Genomic DNA, 19,597 nt, shown 5'->3' on the forward strand with positions numbered 1-19,597 from the left:
ATACAAGCGGACAGACAAACATCCTGACAGACAAGCAAAGTATACATGAAGATTCTGGACAAAATATAGAATTAACAACTTTATAATTTTCTTTGGGTTTTAATGCCGTATTGTGGGCATGGTGTGGTAAATCTCCTATTCTGTTAAAAATAATTTTGTACAATTTTTAATTACTTCTTCATGAAAAACCTTAACAAAAGTAATTGGTTAAAAAATTATTAAGACAACCTGTAAAACTGTCTTTTACTTGTTCAGATTGAAATGTCGTCTTTTTTAGAAATCTAATTATTTGTGACTATTTTGATAAATTTATATATTTTCTAATGACCCGGGACCATAGTCAATAATAGTTAATATAAAAAAGATAAAAGAAAACTTTTATGATACAAATTATCTGATCAATTGAGAATATAATTTGATTAATTGATTACAGGCAGGTTCTGCGAGCAGACATCGTTGCATGGCTGGTCTTATTTACCCCATTCTAGGAACATTATTTATTTAAATAAATTCATTCGTGAACCTTGCTACGTGGTCCGCCATATTTACAAAGAGATGAAAAATTAATAGCCAAAATGGTTAATTCATGTAGTAACAGCGATACATTTCAGCCATGATCAAACATCTGGTAGAAATAGAAAAGTCATGATTTCGTGAACACTTTCTTTAAATAGTAAAATTCATGTTCATAATTTCGCGAACACTTTCCTTGATCAGTAAAATTCATGTTAATAATTTCGTAAACACTTTCTTTGATCAGTAAAATTCATGTTCATAATTTCGTGAACACTTTCTTTGATCAGTAAACTTCATGTTCATAATTTCGTTAACACTTTCTTAAATCATTATAACTAATGTTCATTATTTCGTGAACTCTTTCTTTAATCATTATAATTCATGTTCATAATTTCGTGAACACTTTCTTAAATCATTATAACTAATGTTCATAATTTCGTGAACACTTTCTTAAATCATTATAATTCATGTTCATAATTTTGTGAACACTTTCCTTAATCATCCTAATTCATGTTCATGCATATTTCGTGAACACTTTCTTTAATCATTATAATTCATGTTCATGCATATTTCGTGAACACTTTCTTTAATCATTATAATTCATGTTCATAATTTCGTGAACACTTTCTTTAATCATTATATTTAATGTTCATAATTTTGTGAACACTTTCTTTAATCATTTATGTTTATAATTTATTTTCATGGTTTTGTGAACACTTGCTTTTATTCATTATAATTCATGGTAACAAAATAATCTCGGATTCATAATTCAACCATCCAGCGTGATATTGGATACAAATTCCTTTTCTTTTTTTTACGTGATTTTGGATTTTTTGGGGGTGGGTTTAGTTTTGACCCCGTCCACTTCATATCTGGTTTTGTCCGAATTAAAATTTTTAAATGATGTAAATTGTGATTGTCCTAATTTAACTCTTCAGGGACTAGATTTAATGAATATCAAGAAATAATTGAACCGCATACCACCGGTTCAACCAGCTCTCATGTACTCCGGGGCAAGCTGAACAGATGTGGTTCAATTTAATACACGTAGTTGAACTTTTACCTTAATCAATAAATCTGGTCCATGAAGTTTTTGCCTTAATCAATAAATCTGGTCCATGTAGTTTTTACCTTAATCAATAAATCTGGTCCATGTAGTTTTTACCTTAATCATTAAATCTGGTCCATGTAGTTTTTACCTTAACCAATAAATCTGGTCCATGTAGTTTTTAGCTTTCAAATTTCCCATTAATTTTATTATTTCTTATTTAAAGTTATTTAAAAAAGGTTATAAATTTTGTTTAATTAACAGAAAGTCAAAGCTCAAGAAAGTTTTCTGGATTCTTGCAATATTAGGTAATGTACTAACGCAGATACAGATACAGATACAGATACAGATACAAATACAGATACAGATACAGATACAGATACAGATACGGATACAGATACAGATACAGAATACAGCTACAGATACAGATACGGATACAGATACAGATACAAATACGGAATACAGATACAGATACAGATACAGATACATATACATATACAGAATACAGATACAGATACAGATAAAGAATACAGATAAAGATACAGATACAGATACAGATACAGATACAGATACAGATACAGAATACAGATTTTATATTTAGGTTCCCTGATAAGTATGGGATTATTACTACATCTGACCGTAGATCAGTTTATAAAGGCTAGAACTGCAATTTCAATCACCCAGCGTGCAAAACCACTTGGTAATTATCTTGTACTAGGCTTTTCGGGGGCTTTTAGCCCCTTCTCTGATAATTTTGGTGTTTAAATGTTCCTTTTTAGTGGCTTTATTTTTTCGTTCTCCAATGAACACAAATTGTTAAAGATTTTCTGTTCACATTGGAGGCAGTTGTCGACATTTTTTTCAAGACAATTTACAGCCACGGCAGATTATGTAAAGAAAAATAAGAAAGCAGTAGTTCTTTTTCTATTCTGAAAAGAGATCAATCATGTCAATTTCTTTCTTAGCCTTTGCAACAACAATCCCACAACTCATTTTTTATAGGAATTTTACAATCATTATATCTCAGAGAAAGGTACGTCTAAAGGGTATCCTTGTGAATAGGGCATTATAGTTGAGCCGAAATTACGTCTGCAGTCTCCTTGAAGGATACGACCAGAGACACAAGTTTAATTCACAAATTTTAAATGTTGATTTAATTTTTGTAAACTAAGTTTTTTGATTTAGAAATTAAATTCATACAGTTTGCTGCAAATAATAAACACTTTTTTAAATGTATTGTTGCAGATATTCATAAAATTACGTAACATATGAGTCAAAATGGAATAGATTCTATACAGTCTTCTTTGAATTCTCCTCATTTTTGGGTAGCTCTGTATTATACATAATCTTATTAGTTTTAATATCAAAATTATTGAAATTTACAATTTTTTCAGATGATGTGTTTTTTCCTTCCCTGGTGGTTTGCAACATCAGGATTAACCTTTATTCAAATATGAAACTATTATTTAATTTTGAAAAAATTTATGGAAATACTATGTGTTCAACATATATTTGTATTTGTATTTGATGTCAGAGTATTGTGTAAACATTAATTTTACAATTTCATGGTTTAATATTTATCATAGTTGTTTACAATAACATGTTCCTTTTCCACTTTTTGCCTCCTGTCTTTCCAGAATATTCTGGCTAAAAATGGATTTTCACGTGAACTGCCAAATTAATTCCAAAAATAATGCCAACATGATTTCAAGCAAATCAATCATGCCAAAAATTAATTTATTAATTTATTTTAGTTTTAAATAATCAAACAATTTTCTCACAGCTTTTAATGACAAGGAAATGAGAAAATGGACGAGATTCAGCTCATCGTAAAATATCGATATATTTACTATCGTTTCCCAGATAGATTTAAAAACTACGTTTACAATTCTTTTAATTATAAACTTAAATATCCAATTGAATAAAGTTTTCATCCTGTTTAGCCCGTTCAGGTAAAGTTTAAAAGAAGAGAAATTATAAATGCATCATATACACTATTAGAAACTTGTTAAAGACAAATAATTGCCCCCTTTACAGTATCATTGTGCTTTATATGACGCTTCCAATCTATAATGTACCTTACATACTATTTTTTCACAACCAAACTAGGGATCTCCTATAGACCTAAACCAAACTAGGGACCTCCTATGAACCTAAACCAAGCTAGTGACGTCTGTAGACCTTAAACAAACTAGTGACGTCCTATAGACCTAAAGCAAACTAGTGACATCCTGTAGACCTAAAGCAAACTAGTGACGTCCTATAGACCTAAAGCAAACTAGTGACGTCCTATGGACCTAAACCAAACTAGGGACCTCCTATGGACCTGAACAAACTAGTGACGTCCTATAGACCTAAACCAAACTAGTGACGTCCTATAGACATACACCAAACTAGTGACGTTCTATGAACCTAAACCAATCTAGTGACGTCCTATAGACCGAAAGCTAACTAGTGACGTCCTATAGAGTATAGACCTAAAGCAAACTAGTAACGTCCTATAGACCTGAAGCAAACTAGTGACGTCCTATAGACCTGAAGCAAACTAGTGACGTCTGTAGACCTTAAACAAACTAGCGACGTCCTATATACCTAAAGCAAACTAGTGACGTCCTGTAGACCAAAGCAACCTAGTGACGTCCTATATACCTAAAGCAAACTAGTGACGTCCTATAGACCTAACGCAAACTAGTGACTTCTGTAGACCTTAAACAAACTAGTGACGTCCTATAGACCTAAAGCAAACTAGTGACGTCCTATAGACCTAAAGCAAACTAGTGACGTTACATAGACCAAAATCAAACTTTTTACAAGAATACAAATATTCACTGATACTTAAAAAAAATATTATTAAAAATTGACATAACTTGTTTTCTTTATTTTTAGGAAAAGTTTTGTTTATTTTGTTCACGAGAGTTTAAAGAAGATGGGAGTGAAGGTTCCAATTCAAGATATTTATTCCCTAGGAAGGCTATGTAAGCAGATTTAACAAGCATGATCATTAGACACTTAAACTTGAACAATCTTTAACATTAACTCTACCTTGATAAAAATAGGATAGTTGGATAGTTTAAAACTAATATATCAGATTATTTTGATTCGGTGATAAGTTAATTTATATAGGTCTGTCTCTTTTTTTTATAAAACAATTAATTAAATTCTGAATAAGCAAACAGTTTAATTTTGTCTAATTAATATAGTAAAGTACTGGTAGAGTAAAAAAAAACTTTATATAGAAATATACTTTTTTACTTAAAAGTGCAGATTTTGAAATTTAATTTTTATGGTACACTGGCAATGGCATGCAGATTTCAGAATGCTTAATTGTGGATTCCGTTTAAGAAAATTAGATTTCCTGATTTTTCCTGATTTTCATTCATGAAAATTTAATAAAAAACGCGAATCCTTTTTTGAATTATTTATGATTCTGTATGTACATAATTTTGTAATGCATGTTTCCCCTGAACCAAAGCGTAACTAGCTCTTTATAAAGGTAAATCTTCTGTTACTGCACTTTGTACTGTACATTGTAAACAAATAGTCTTAATTCTAACCAAAATTATCCATTGTGTAAAAATGTAATCTCTGGTTAATTGTCTGTCTGTTTGTTTGTTTGTCCGAACATAACTCAGGAACCCCTGGACCGATTTGCCTCAAATGTTGACTGGGGAACTCTAGAGACCCACGGAAATGTTCTTAGCTTTGTTTTGAGAATCTTAGTAAAGTGGGTCGACTTTAATAGCTAAAATTGTGTTTCCCGGTAAAATCGTTTAAATTGCGTGTAAACGGTGGGAGAAACTTTTAGTAACCTTGGCAGCGCTGGGTTCCCAAGTTAGATATACAATAATACTTTTAAAACACGTCATTGCTCAACTTTTATGTAGAAGAAGTCGGAGATTATAGTTCCTATTACGCAAGCTTAGGTTTTTAAACAAATGATTAAATTCAAAAATTGTTTTTTATCTTTCTGAGTTTGTTAAGAGAATAATTAGCTTAATGCGGGTGTTTGCAGTGATGGAAGAATTTGTAATGGGACGAGAGCATAATATAACCCAGGAGAGGCAGGAGCTCCTGGACACCATCATCAACAGCAACTTCTTCGAGGAGTACTTCAGGAGACAACTTGCAATATGTCGACTTTGCGCCCCAATAATCAGAAACTTAAAAAATACCCTATTTAACAAGGAAAACAACATCCATGTAAAGTAGATATCTCTGTTTTGGTTTTCGTTTGTTTGTTTGTTCGATCCAACTCATCAACCCCTTAATCTTGTTTACAGAGACAGAGGGGGGTTGGGAGAGGTACATGAATTCAATTATTTAATTAGTTTTGATACAAAATTCAATAACCAAAATTTCACAATTTGACAAGAATGTGTTTTCCTTCTAAAATAATACATATTAAAGGGACAGTCCGGCTATGTAAGTGTTGTGGACAAATTCTTTAGGATTCATTTGATTTAAAGGAATATTACATCCCTACTGCCTTCCTGTAAAGAGATTAAAGTTTCTCATCAATAGTTGATAACTTTACCATTACTTAAAGTTGTTAATAATAATGACATATAAATGTTAGTTGAACTCCAGAAAGTTTCTGAATGAGAATGATAATCCAAGAATTGTTAATATGACGAATGGAAAATTGATCAACTATGATCAGATCAGGATTATAAAGATCTAAACTTTTGAACAATTTTTTTTACCAAATAGAAGGAAACTGTGTTAGTATCGATCATTTTGATAAATGGTTTTAAACCCTGAAGCAGAATTAAATCTTTATATCTGTTCTATATGTAGACCTGCTAGGAGTATATGCTGGAAATTATACTAAGGAGAACAAGGTTTAGTAAATCTTTATATCTGTTCTATATGTAGAGCTGCTAGGAGTATAGCTGGAAATTATACTAAGGAGAACAAGGTTTAGTAAATCTTTATATCTGTTCTATATGTAGACCTGCTAGGAGTATAGCTGGAAATTATACTATGGAAAACAAGGTTTAGTAAATGAATAGCATCTGTATATATAAAGTAGTAATCTCTGTTTGTTTGTTTGTTTGTTTTTCCGATCATAAATCAGCAACCCCCTAGACCGATTTGCCTCAAACTTTGATTGGGGAACTCGGGGGTGCCCGGGAATGTTGTTTTTAGATTCTGCAATAAGTTGGTCCAATTTAACGGGAAAAATAACTAAAATTCTAATTTATGACAAAGCGCGTGTGATCGGTGGGACTAACTATTACTCCCCTGGGCAACATGGGTTAAATTATATTTAAAATCAAAATGAACTTTTTCTTGTACCAAAAGTGTTGACTAACAATAAACCAATTAAACTCTACCGATCATTAGTTTTAGCAAATCTGAGAAGTCTTTCTCCCATGCGCGGAGAGAATGAGTGTAACAATTTCTGTTTTAAGATCTAATTGAATGAGCAGTTATCGTCATGGAAGATAACTATTTAACTATTAACTTTATTTTATTTGTCTAGGCGTTGTATCATAAAAACTTTTTTGCCAACCTTGCAAGTCAATGGGAGGTAAGAAACTTTTCTTTAATAATTATTAATTCTAAAGATAAAATTTTGAAAAATTGAATTGCTTATCTTTAAAATTCGTTGAATGTTTTTATTTCAGATAGAACAACTTGTTACTTATATTCAATGGAATGGGTTTGATTCGACTCAGATAAATAATACAAAATCAACATTTCAACAGCTAGGTATTGTAAACTCACAGTAATCCTATGTGTGCTAATTCTCACGCAAAAATTGATGCGAATTTTTCCAATTACCTCTTTAAGATTGACGCTAAAATCAGGTGATGCATAGTTCTTAAATGTAAAAAACAACAACAACAACAACGTTTAATTGAGTTGTTGAGGTAAATCAAAGGCTAGGGAGTTGCAACCCTTCAACACAGTCAAAAAAAAATGAAAAATATACAACGTTTTATATAGGATCTATGTGAACTTTTAAATAACACTCCGTTAAAACTTAGAAGGGTGTATTAACTACTGAAAAAGATTTGTTTCTGTCACCTGAGAGGGTCGAGGGCCTTTTTAAAATAAAAAAGTGTAATTCTGCAGACAGACTCGACAATAAAATAGGAGAGATTCATATTCACGGCTTCTCAAAAAGATTTGATTAGCAGCAAATATTAGTGCTCTCTATGTAACCATTAAAAATTCTTATTTGGATGGACTCTTTAAAGGCAGCCATTAAAATGGCGTCAAATATTATAGAAATCCAACGTATAGAAATCGCTAGGTATAGCAACTTAAGGCGTATTTTCCGGGAGAATATTTTTTATATTTTTGAGAAATTAAATAATCCGTGTAAAGTAGATATAATTTTCATAAAATCTTTTATTTAAATGGTAACACAGAATTTTTGTTTTATTTTTTGAGAAATTATTTTTGTAAAAATAAAGCTGTACATATCATTTTCATAAAATAGTTTTTTAAATAGTAACATGCAATTTTATGTAACCATATAATCATTCATTTATGTTGTCAGTACATGAAAATCTGGGGGGACCTTAAACACAATAGAGAGCAGTTCACATGTACATATTAATCTACAGCGTCCCATATCATATTAGATTATCTCCTGCAATCTTTAACACTTAAATACGCACATTATACTCAAAAAATCTAGCATTTTCTGCACAAAAAAAATCTATTAGCCTTATTAAATTTTTCAAAATGATTCATTCTTCTTAAATTTTCTGATTTGTCCCCCAAATCGTAATTTAGACCCATTGACGTGGTCTAATTTGATGTGGGACACCCTGTAGTTAGTTATAGTGTCTAGGGTATGTTAACCCTATCCCTGCTGGGGTACTTGAAAACCAGGATACGCTGGGGGGGGGGTCAATTTGACCCCCCCCCCTCTAAATCCCATGTTTTATGTCCAAATATGACACATGATACATCATTAGAAAGCTCTTGTGCTCTAATTTTAGAATCTGCAAATAAATTTGCAAATTTGTGAAAATTGAATTTTTTATCGCAAAATCCAGTTTTATAGTAAAAATGTTTGCAAAAAAAAATTTGTCCAAAAAATGACAAATTATACATTTTTGAAAAGCCCTTGACCATGCCATTTCAAATATGCAAAAATTTTTGCAAAATTTTAAATAACCTGGTTTTTAATCAAGAAAAACTAAAAATGTGCAAATTTCCTTTGACAGGTTGTTTGCAAAAAATTTGCAATTTTTTTTCGCAAAACTTGTGCAATCCGTTTCCTTATGTCATAGGCTTTCCAAAAAGCTAAATTTTATCAAAATCTGACAAGTGAAAGTGGGTCAAAACAATGATTTAGTTTGTTACAGGCAAAAGCAGTAATTCAGGCAGTGTGCCTGAGGACTCAGGCAGTTAGTATTAAAGCCCGGTTTTAGGCTTAAAGGGAGGGCTTTGGGTATGTAAGAAAAGTCAGAAAATTTCAACAGCCTCAGACCAATACTTTTTGAGTTATGTAAAAAAAAACTACAGGGGGGGGTCAACTTGACCCCCCCCCCAGCAGGAATAGGGTTAAATAAAAATAATGATAATGATAATGACGAGCTACAATGTTTTACAAAAACGTTTTATTTCTCAAAACTATGAAAAAAATTCCTGAAAATACGCCTTGTTGCAATACCTATCGATTTCTATACGTTGGATTTCTGTAATGTTTGACGCCCATTAAAATTACTTTGATATTAAATTATAATAATTTTATTTTTATCTGCCAGGGTTTGGCACTGATTATGGAGTATGTGTGTGGTTGTCGACCTACTATACAAATCCGCAACCAGGTATTTTAAGCTTTAAAAATTTTTTTTTTTATAAATGTCGAATTGTCTGTCGTATAGCCTAAAACTCTTGAAACAATTTTGTTCTTGAACCTGTATTTCTGGACAAATTATGGAATAAAACGTAAAAAGAAAAAAAAAACAATATCGTCACATGATTAACACAGTTTGCCATGATAGTAATGAAAGAAAAAATAAATGGCATTTACACTGTAAAGACTGTAGGCTCTTTATTTTAAAATATAAATTATAGTTAATTTAGCACACCCTTGTTTTCTTCAGAATATCCGATACGATAATGTTTATAGTTCTTTCATATTGTATTGTACCTAATACATTTGCTGTTATTCATAAACTTGTCAAAAATATCTGAAATTTGTTCACATGCACACAAATGCTTTTTAATATTAAATATTTTAGGCTTCCCTTTTTACCGGTAATGATACTGATTCCGAGCTACCATTTTTAGAACGTTCAAACGAAAATATCGATCATGTACAACACTAACATTTAACTGAATTTAATAAAAAATCAAGAAGTACAGTCAAACCCGGTATATATGTCTATCTTTACACTTTATTTGAACTATGCGGGATTATTTCGTAAACATGATTTTGCTGTATAACAGCTAAAACGTTCAACACCGAAAACTTCTTGTCTCGGGATTTCAAAAATGTGGTCTACCATTTTTTACCTTCAAATGCACATTCTGTCATGTAACAATTTTCAGAAATTAAAGACGATATTCAAGTCGTCTCTCAATTCCCTTGTCTATACATCTTAAATCATATTGGATCGGAGACATATTTTCGATTTTCGGGACTAATCCGAAAATTTAAAAAGAATGTATGTAGAAACGGATAGTTGACCTAGAAGTAATTTAACAGACCGTACCTAGATCAGCTACACCTTTCTATTTATCAAATCCAACCTCTGCTAAATATGTTCTTCGCCTAATCCAGTTTGACGTGTTTAGGAAGTGAGGGGGAACTAAGCATGCTTCCTACAGGGGCTCTTAACGGAGAAAATAATGGTCTTTCTCTTTTACTAGACGCAGGAAACATCCTAAAATTAACACTGGAAACATCCTAAAAAAAACACTGGAAACATCCTAAAAATAACACTGGAAACATCCTAAAAATAACACCGGAAAACTCCTAAAAATATCACTGGAAACATCCTAAAATAACGCTGGCACGCAAAAATAAAACAGTATTTTGCCATTAACTCCATTAAAACTTGAGTTGTATGCAAGCGTAGGGCATTTTTAATATGTATTTGTCAGGGGTAAAAAAGTATTACTGAGTTGGTGAGGTAAAAAAGGCCAAGGCAATGCGACACTTTAAAGTTGAGGCTGTCTAAAAGTTTAATGACTAACTGTCAGAGTTCTCCATATCTCAGTGATAACTTGATTTTTTAAAAATGAGCGAAAGGTTGTAAGCACTATAAATTAGAGAAGTAACAGATCTTTTCGGCCTCTTATTAAATTGGGTTTAATTCATATCATTCTTTAGCTTTTGGTTTCATGTTATAACACTCAAGCATATAAGATTGGTATTAGGACTTCATACATTCTAGAAACCTTTGATAACAGCGCTATGGAGGACAACTTAGTTGGAAGTAGAGTAGGGGAGGGGTTTAAGGTAGGTCTCCTAACTTCAAGTTCAAAAACGAAATATAATGTTTTTTTTTTTTTGAAAATTATCTAGTTAAAACCTTTGTCATCAGCTTTCCTTATATATTTGGCTTTAAACAAGGTGTAGAGTTAATTATCAGAGTTTGGTCAGGGACGATGCATACTATAGTATTTATGTTAAGCAACTTTTTTAAAATCCAAACTTACCTTTTTTCGTTTTCAATCGTTTCGTTGTCTTTATTTCCCCTGAGGCCGAATTTAAAGGATCTGAGCCACGGCTCAAATATGGTTGGTTACACTTAAAATCGTATTCATTGCTTCTAGATTTAAGCCGGCGCTCAATTGAAACCGGTTTTTGGCGGATTTACGACGCGGCTCAAATTCATTAAATTCGGACACTGATAAGTTAAAGAAAGAAATTCAAAATGCAAAACAATAAACAACATTAAAATATGTACACTAAATATATATATTACCATAACCAAGGTGGCTGTAATACATCCATTGGATATGCCTCTCATGCGACAAAGTGGAGTGAATATAGATATTGGTTCAGCCGTACAGGTTAGAATACCCTAGCCGATTTAATCTAAAAAGTAAAGAAGTAAAGAAATAAATTTTAAAAAATTATTTTAACATTTTTTTCTTTGTTTTCAAGATGGCGGTTTCTATTACACAGTACACAACTACAGATGTTGCATTATCAAGATTCTCTCCGGTGGACAGACGATGCTGGAACACCTCGGAGATATCGTGAGTTCAATTTTTTCAAATCATTTCGTAAGAGGATTTAATTGTCAACCTTTTTTTGGGGGTCGCCTATGAAAAAAGGTTGTTTCAGGAACAACGGCCAATTTATTATCAGCTCCCATGGGCGACTTTCCAAGTGACAACTTTCCAAGTTGCAACATCCCAAGTGTTCAATTTCCCAGCGGCAACTTCTCAAAGGTTATGTTAGGCCCTCTGATACACCGCAGGCTGCTATTGGGGACCTATGGCTACGGCTAGGATGGGCTAGGAGGGCCGAGTGCTTCGGCTAAATAGGCTAGGGGTCGGGCTCTGTCGTTAGAATAGGCTAGGGGCCGAGCTCTGTCGCTAGAATAGGCCTGGGGTCGAGCTCTGTCGTTAGAATAGGCTAGGGGTCGGGCTCTGTCGTTAGAATAGGCTAGGGGCCGAGCTCTATCGTTATAATAGGCTAGGGGTCGGGCTCTGTCGTTAGAATAGGCTAGGGGCCAAGCTCTGGCCTGGGGCCGAGCTCTGCGGCTGGCTAGGAAATACTGAGAAGGTTGTCGTTTGGAAAATTGCACAGTTGGAAAGTTGCTACTTGAAAAAAAGCCCTTTGGGAAAGTACCTGATATCTTTTTAAAGATTACTGTTATGTTCTTATACAAATGCCAGGTATTCAAATAGTTCAAGGTCTTAATCACAGTCTTTTTTTGAGTGCAGTTTGTACCCATGTTGGACCCTTTGTTTTCAGCACAACTATCGGAAATATACTTTAAAGTAAATAAATTCTAGTAATAAAATCAATTTATCTCTAGGTTTGAGATCTTAAAATACTCTGACGATTACAGGTGAGCATACTTTTTTAATATTTATTTTAAAGATATTTTGTAACTTTTTAACCAAATCAAAGTTTGCTGCCATAATAATAGAAAAGTCAAAAATTTAAGTTACATTAAGGACATATTAAATTTTTCGAACAAGGCCTTGTTCGTAAACTGTCCGGCAAATTATACATTTCATAACGATACGAGTCAGGGATACAAGTACTGTAATGTGCATTAAAGTAATGTACATTATTCAGGTATACAATGAACAACTGCTTGTATGAAGCTTCGCTAGAAAAAACAGCCCAGGTAAAATAACCCCTCCCCACCCCCACATTTTCTTTTAAAAATCTGTAAATCAAAATTTGTAGAACTTCGGATGCGTTGAAAGAATATGTCGTCTTCTTAACCTACTGATATAATGGAAAGGGGCAGATATTTAGTTATTTAATTGAATAATTATTTGGAGCGATTTAAAAATGTTCCTGCATATTTCATGGCTATAATCGATTTATTCAATTTATGATATTTATGAATAATAATATAAACCCATTGACACATTGTCTGGACGAAATTTTATAAATTCTTTCGATCTTTATCAAGTTCTGTGTTAAACTATATTTGCATGGTATAAAATTAAGAGCTGTATATTTAACCAGGATTGTGGCTGTATTCCTGGCTCCCAGAAGTTTAATAAATCTCCCTGTATGGGAAAGGATTTAAACTGTTATCAAAATGTTATCTTTAATACAGGTCTTTACAGGTGTGTTATAAAATATTATTAGTTTTTTTCTTATTTTTTCCAAGGCAAGCAGAGGTTTTCTTTCAATTCGAGCATTAAAAATACAGTTACATCTACGAACATGGCATATTCAACTATTATTACCTTTGAAAAGTTAATAACTGACAATAATTCAGTTGAATCATTTTAAAAGAAAATTATCTAAAAAAAATAATCCAGGAGTATCCGAGACCCAAATCAGAACATTAATAAACTATGCATGAGTGCATGCTTTGATCAGGTATTTTTCTTTAACATATATCTGCATCTGTATCTGTATCTGTATCTGTATCTGTATCTGTATCTGTGTATCTGTGTATCTGTGTATCTGTGTATCTGTGTATCTGTGTATCTGTGTATCTGTGTATCTGTGTATCTGTATCTGTATCTGCATCTTCATCTTCATATGTATATATCTGTATCTGCATCTGTATCTGCATCTGTATGTATCTGAATCTGTATATCTGTAATTTTGACCTGTATTTGTTATCCAAATAAAAAAATACACGTGTGTTCATAAATCTAATCAGATTCATAATATGGATCATGTATCATTTGCATTTTTTATCTTAATCTGGAATTGAGTTTGAATAATTATCTGCATCTTTATTTGAAGTTGCATCCTTCTTTGTCCATGGTGAGAAGCTATTTATATCCTTAATAATTTTACAGAAGTATGATCTGTTGGTAACCTCTTCTCTCTATCCTGGAAAAGAAATAAATCACAAAGACGACTTTTGCATTATTGTCAATAAACTGCAGGTATATATTATAAACCTAATTTACTATTTTAGGAAAATGTACAGCGTTTTCCCAAACGTATGTCTCTATGTACAAGGTTGTCCACAAAGGAAGAGACTTCGGAGACGACTGTACAGAATTTCTTCAAATTTTTTCTGAAATTCATAGTTCCCTACACCTGTAAATTTCTCATCCTTTGTGGGTATCCCTTTATTTCCCCCAAAATAAATTTTCCCAACATTGTGCTTTTCATTTTTACGTCCATGATATGTTAAAATAACAGATAGAGCACTGTATATCATCTTTTAATGATTTAAGTGTGTGTCGTTCACAATAACCCTAAGGCAGAAGCCCAAAGGAGTTACACGTAGTCGGCGTAGAACAGGCTATCAATGTTCTACGCTGACTACGCGTAACTCCTTTGGGCTTCTGCCTAAAGGTTATTGTGAACGAAACGCACATAAATCTTTAAAAGACGACATCTAGATTCTAGTATCCTATCTGTTGTTTAATTAACCTATGTATATTGTATAAGTCCAACTTTTCCTTTCTGAGACATGTTTTATCAACTACAAAAAAAACTTTAGACAGACAAATTTATCTATGATGGTTCATTTCTTACAATTTTGGTTACCCTGCATCACATCAATATAATATTTTTTGTCTAATCGTTTAGAAACCAGGAGAAGTTTAAGGTAGTAAAATCAAATTTACCCGTAAAATCAATTTTTTTAAAAGTTTTCGGATTGTAAGTCTCGTCATTTTTGGGAAATTCTGTTTTCATAACTATGTTTTCCCAAATATTATTTCCCACCTTTATTATGTTTTTCCCAATAATTATTTCCCAATACCAAAAGTGTTTATTTAAGAGAACCTGCGCAGATTTTTCCCGGAAATATACGGTGGAGAAGTAAGCTATTAAATATAACTATTCTATAATATACGGTGGAGAAGTAAGCTATTAAATTCAACTATTCTATAATATACGGTGGAGAAGTAAGCTATTAAATTCAACAATTCTATAATATACTTTATTAATCAAATTTATCAAATTTTAATTTAGAAATATGTCTTTAAGAACTATAAAGTTTACCAACATACGTATTTATTAATTAAAGCATGGAAGTTTTGAAAATAACTGTTTTATCTAGCATAGTACATGCTAAATGAAATATTTTAATATTGCAGGATTTATCCTATTACAATATAATGTTAGTAATATAACAAATCATGATGACATGATATAATACTAATAAAACATATTACAAGATATATCCTAATACATATAATGTTAGTAATATAACATATCATGACTACAGCTGATATGTTATACTAATAAAACATATTACAAGATATAAATACATATTTCAGGATATATCCTAATATATGTGCGGGTGTAAAGCAAGCTATGGATACAGGAGCCTGTTCCTCTACTATACGTGAACCCTATAATGGAACCAAATACAGGTAAATAAAAATGTATTCAAATGTCGTCTTCCATAAATTGAGAAAGATGATCAAAGTTCGCTCTACAGAATCTTTTTGGAGGAGAAGGTTGACAACTTTGAAAATTGAAAGTCTTCTACCATATCCTGTATTTGATATGAAAGACTTTTTCTAGTTTATTTCATTAAATAAATCTCTTATCTAAGATATAATTTTACTTTGATCTCTATTTACTACAATATAACTAACATCTAATATTTTTAATTTTCTCTTTGGTGTCAAACAACTTAAAAATTTATGGAACAAAAACATTTTAAAAACAATTTCCTAATTATCATGTTTCTTGGGACACCCTGCAGTACTGTAAATGTGCATGAAATTCTCTGCTTTTAAGGCATCAAGCGTTTTCAACCAATTCTTCGTTATCAACGTTATTTTCATTTGTTGAGAAATCTTCCTTGAAAGTTTCATCAGTGCATATTTAATGCTGTGTTATATTATATTATAAAGATTTATTCACACACAAAGATATAAATACATATATAAATGGTGTAGTTTAAATTTGTTTAAATAAATTTTTGAAAATACAGGTTTCCAAAGAAAAGAGAAAAAATATGCAAAATTATGCACAAATAGAAAACATTGATTATTACTCATTACATAACATATTTATCATTTCAGTTATTACGTAATCATCGAATCCTTCAACATATAAATTATTCATTCTTGTACTTAAAAGGAGGATTTACAGAACAATCATTTGCAATAGAAAATAAGTTTCTGCCAAGAACTGTGTTGAGGTCATTTTTACATAAATTAGAAAGAAATCTAATGCAAAGCTTAGAACTTGCTTCAATAGTCTCATAGAAAAACACACATCTGCAAGCTAACATAGTTTTTACATGTAAACATTGTGAAATACTTTCAATCAAGTACCTATGCGTATCTCTAGGTACATTAAAAAGAATTCTAATAGCAGTATTCCATGCTTTATACAATTTTGAAACACATTTGTTATGTTCAGTTCCGACCCTGAAGAGTCTGATCAGTTCAAAGATACAATTGTAAAATACATGAGGAAACCAACTGGATTAAATGTCGTCTTTGATGAAGTCCGTAACCTTAAAATCATTTAATTTTCTTTCATGTTAATAAAAAGCTTACATAACCGACTCAGAAAACATACTTCTTATAGTTTCAAACATTTGACAGTTTTTGTAAAAATAAAAATATTACAAGAATAGTTGCTTAGTTTAATAAAAGCATATTGTCAAAGCCTACAATTTGTCAACAATAACAACTTCTTAGCTTCCTGATAAAAATGTACCACATAGAAACTATAAAAAGTGGTAAAACGCAATAGTATACAGAGTTACCCTGAAAGGATTAAAGACGACAAAAAAATCTAAACGATTGAAAGCTTGATTTTTTATTTCTGCATTCAATCCAGTATTCTTATGGTTAACTAAACTATTAAGCACATAAGAAATCCAGTTCTATCCTACACGAAACCTAGAGTGCAAGAATGCAGATTAAACATCGTCTCTGAAGTGGGTAACCCTGTAGTTGTATGATTGTGGGACTTAATCCAGTTGTGACATTAGAGAAAATATAGCTGTTATAAACGTATTTATAAGAGAACCTTACATCTTAGAGATTAGTTCAGATGAACAGTTTAGCTGGTAAGCAACTGACAATAGTCTAAGAATTTAGCTGAACAACTTAACACATACCCCCCCCCCTTCCCACCCAAACAATTCACATAGCTAGCAACTGAATTTTTTGGGTTCATTTCGTCCGTGCATTGTTCGTAAACGACCTATTTCGTTCGGTTTCTTTTTCATTTTTAAAAAAACTACCGTTTTTTATCGTTCACAAAAAATTTCGTTTGTTCTCGAAAAATGTTGTTCGTTCACTAAAACGATACAGATCTCTGCCCTACATTTTAAAACTTTAAATAAAAAATATTCGCTAGGACGGCATTTATTGGGAACCTTGGAGGATGTTTAGGACTGTGTATAGGGGCCAGCATAATCTCTATTATCGAGGTTAATACAAAGAAACAATTACAATTTTTTGTCTTAAACAGTATTAGAAAAACTAGATGATGTTGATTTCAAGAAATTGATTATAATCTCTTATCTATTTTTCTTTATCCATACGTCTTCTATCTGTAAATACAATATCTATAAAATCAATGTTTATTGTTAGAAATACCATCTCTTTTAGCATATATTGCGCACAAAATTAATTTTATTCAAAACTATAAACTTTTTAGGTGATTTGGCATCTTTTGATGTCGTTGGTTTCGGGACTGAAGAGTTCACAGACTAAGTATTAATATGTAATCTTTTAATACAATTAAATAAAAGAAATAAAATGTTTGTTTGATGTTTAAACTTTTTTGTTAAATTTAGATTTCGAGCTTTTTTGGAACACCCTGTATACACAACACAATATAATAGGTTGCCCACACCAGGGAATAAAGGGAAATGGCGCTGGTCTGGCATGAGAAAGCCATTCGCACTGCTTTGCAGACGAGTTCGTTATCATATACACGCACACACACACGCAGTCTATTGATACAGACTCATAACATGACTACTGTCAAGGAAATTGCAGAAAAATGTGGTCAATAGGGAAATAATATGAACAGTTAAAGGGACTGTAAGCGTAATTTCAAGTGTCGAATCTCCATGCACAGAAAGAAATCCCAATTCACAACGGTACCGTTGAAACCTTTATCTGATTAATAATGTGAAAGCTACGGTTGTTTTTAAGTGTTAATTCTGATAATTTCTATATTTTTTTCCTGCAGTAGAAATGCGCAAGTCACAGTTGCAGAGAAACCCCATGTGGAAATAATCAGTTTTCAAAATTATAAACATTGTTATCTCATTCATACTTGAGCAGTCAAAGCTTTAAAGGGTATCGTTTAAAAGGATACTGTTTAAAGGGTATCGTTTAAAGTTGCACCTTTTAAAGGGATACTGTATAAAGGGATACTGTTTAAAGGGATACTGTTTAAAGGGATACTGTTTAAAGGGATACTGTTTAAATGAATACTGTTTAAAGGGATACTGTTTAAAGGGATACTGTTTAAAGGGATACTGTTCAAAGGGATACTGTTTAAAGGGATACTGTTTAAAGGGATACTGTTTAAATGGTACTGTTTAAAGGGATACTGTTTAAAGGGATACTGTATAAAGGGTACCGTTGTGGAAATCAAAAAGGAAAATGTCAAAGCATCAAGAAATGAGAAATGAAAAAAAAAATGAAAAAGAGACTAAGCTGAAGAATAAAGATGCATACAACTAAAAGAATTGTGTTAAAATTGTTTTATTTTCTGTTTCAAATTCAAGGAAAATTGTTTTTCCTCTTTTGTTTGTGTGTGACCTATTCTTTCCACTTAAGTGTGACTTTACGACTATTTCTTTGTGTTGTGTAATTAGTGCGCACCCTGGTGGTCCGACACGGCTTCAAGGAGATTTTAACGCCGCGCTACATATTTGTATAGGGTGGATTACCGTCGCAGAGTTAAACTAGGATTAGATAAGATGGTTAAAAATATATATTGAAGATATGCATAGTATGCATATTTATACCTCAGAGTATTAAGAATTACAGATCTCCCTTCAATAATCGTCATACAGCCACAGGGTTAACTACAGTGAACACAACTTGAGATGCGTTTGTCTGTCAAATTTAGATTGTCATAGTATAAAACTAGTCTTAGATATTGTTATTGTTTCTTGCAGTCTTGCACGCTTTGTAGTGCGCGATAGACAAGACAGCTATTTAGATATTTATAAATATGCACTTTACAAAAAGAAGAAAAACGTAATCTAGCTTTTTTACTATATCTATCAATATATATCATGCTCTCATGCAAATATATATCATGGTCTCATGCAAATATATATCATGCTCTCATGCAAATATCATATCATGGTCTCATGCAAATATATATCATGGTCTCATGCAAATATATAGAGCATGCTCTCATGCAAATATATATCATGGTCTCATGCAAATATATATCATGCTCTCATGCAAATATATATCATGGTCTCATGCAAATATATATCA

At 31.9% G+C, this 19,597-nt stretch overlaps 1 protein-coding gene across 1 annotated transcript; it reads left to right on the forward strand.

The window, feature by feature from the left end:
* The first annotated feature begins 437 nt into the window (after positions 1-437).
* LOC111700406 (uncharacterized) lies at positions 438-17,907 on the forward strand. The gene is made up of 27 exons (XM_023471292.1): positions 438-488; positions 1,829-1,872; positions 2,166-2,264; positions 2,959-2,998; positions 3,508-3,516; positions 4,451-4,539; positions 5,577-5,679; positions 6,152-6,229; positions 6,440-6,482; positions 7,050-7,097; positions 7,195-7,279; positions 9,295-9,357; positions 10,331-10,411; positions 10,933-10,997; positions 11,477-11,554; positions 11,649-11,743; positions 12,532-12,564; positions 12,798-12,849; positions 13,200-13,303; positions 13,502-13,562; positions 13,994-14,083; positions 14,932-14,972; positions 15,434-15,529; positions 16,533-16,586; positions 17,113-17,190; positions 17,484-17,556; positions 17,787-17,907. Exons 3-27 carry the CDS (start codon positions 2,180-2,182, stop codon positions 17,847-17,849), a joined length of 1,707 nt encoding a protein of 568 aa, XP_023327060.1. The 5' UTR covers positions 438-488; positions 1,829-1,872; positions 2,166-2,179; the 3' UTR covers positions 17,850-17,907.
* Positions 17,908-19,597: the final 1,690 nt, after the last annotated feature.

Source organism: Eurytemora carolleeae, unplaced genomic scaffold, assembly GCF_000591075.1.
Source record: "Eurytemora carolleeae unplaced genomic scaffold, Eaff_2.0 scaffold349, whole genome shotgun sequence".
Lineage (NCBI taxonomy): Eukaryota > Metazoa > Arthropoda > Copepoda > Calanoida > Temoridae > Eurytemora > Eurytemora carolleeae.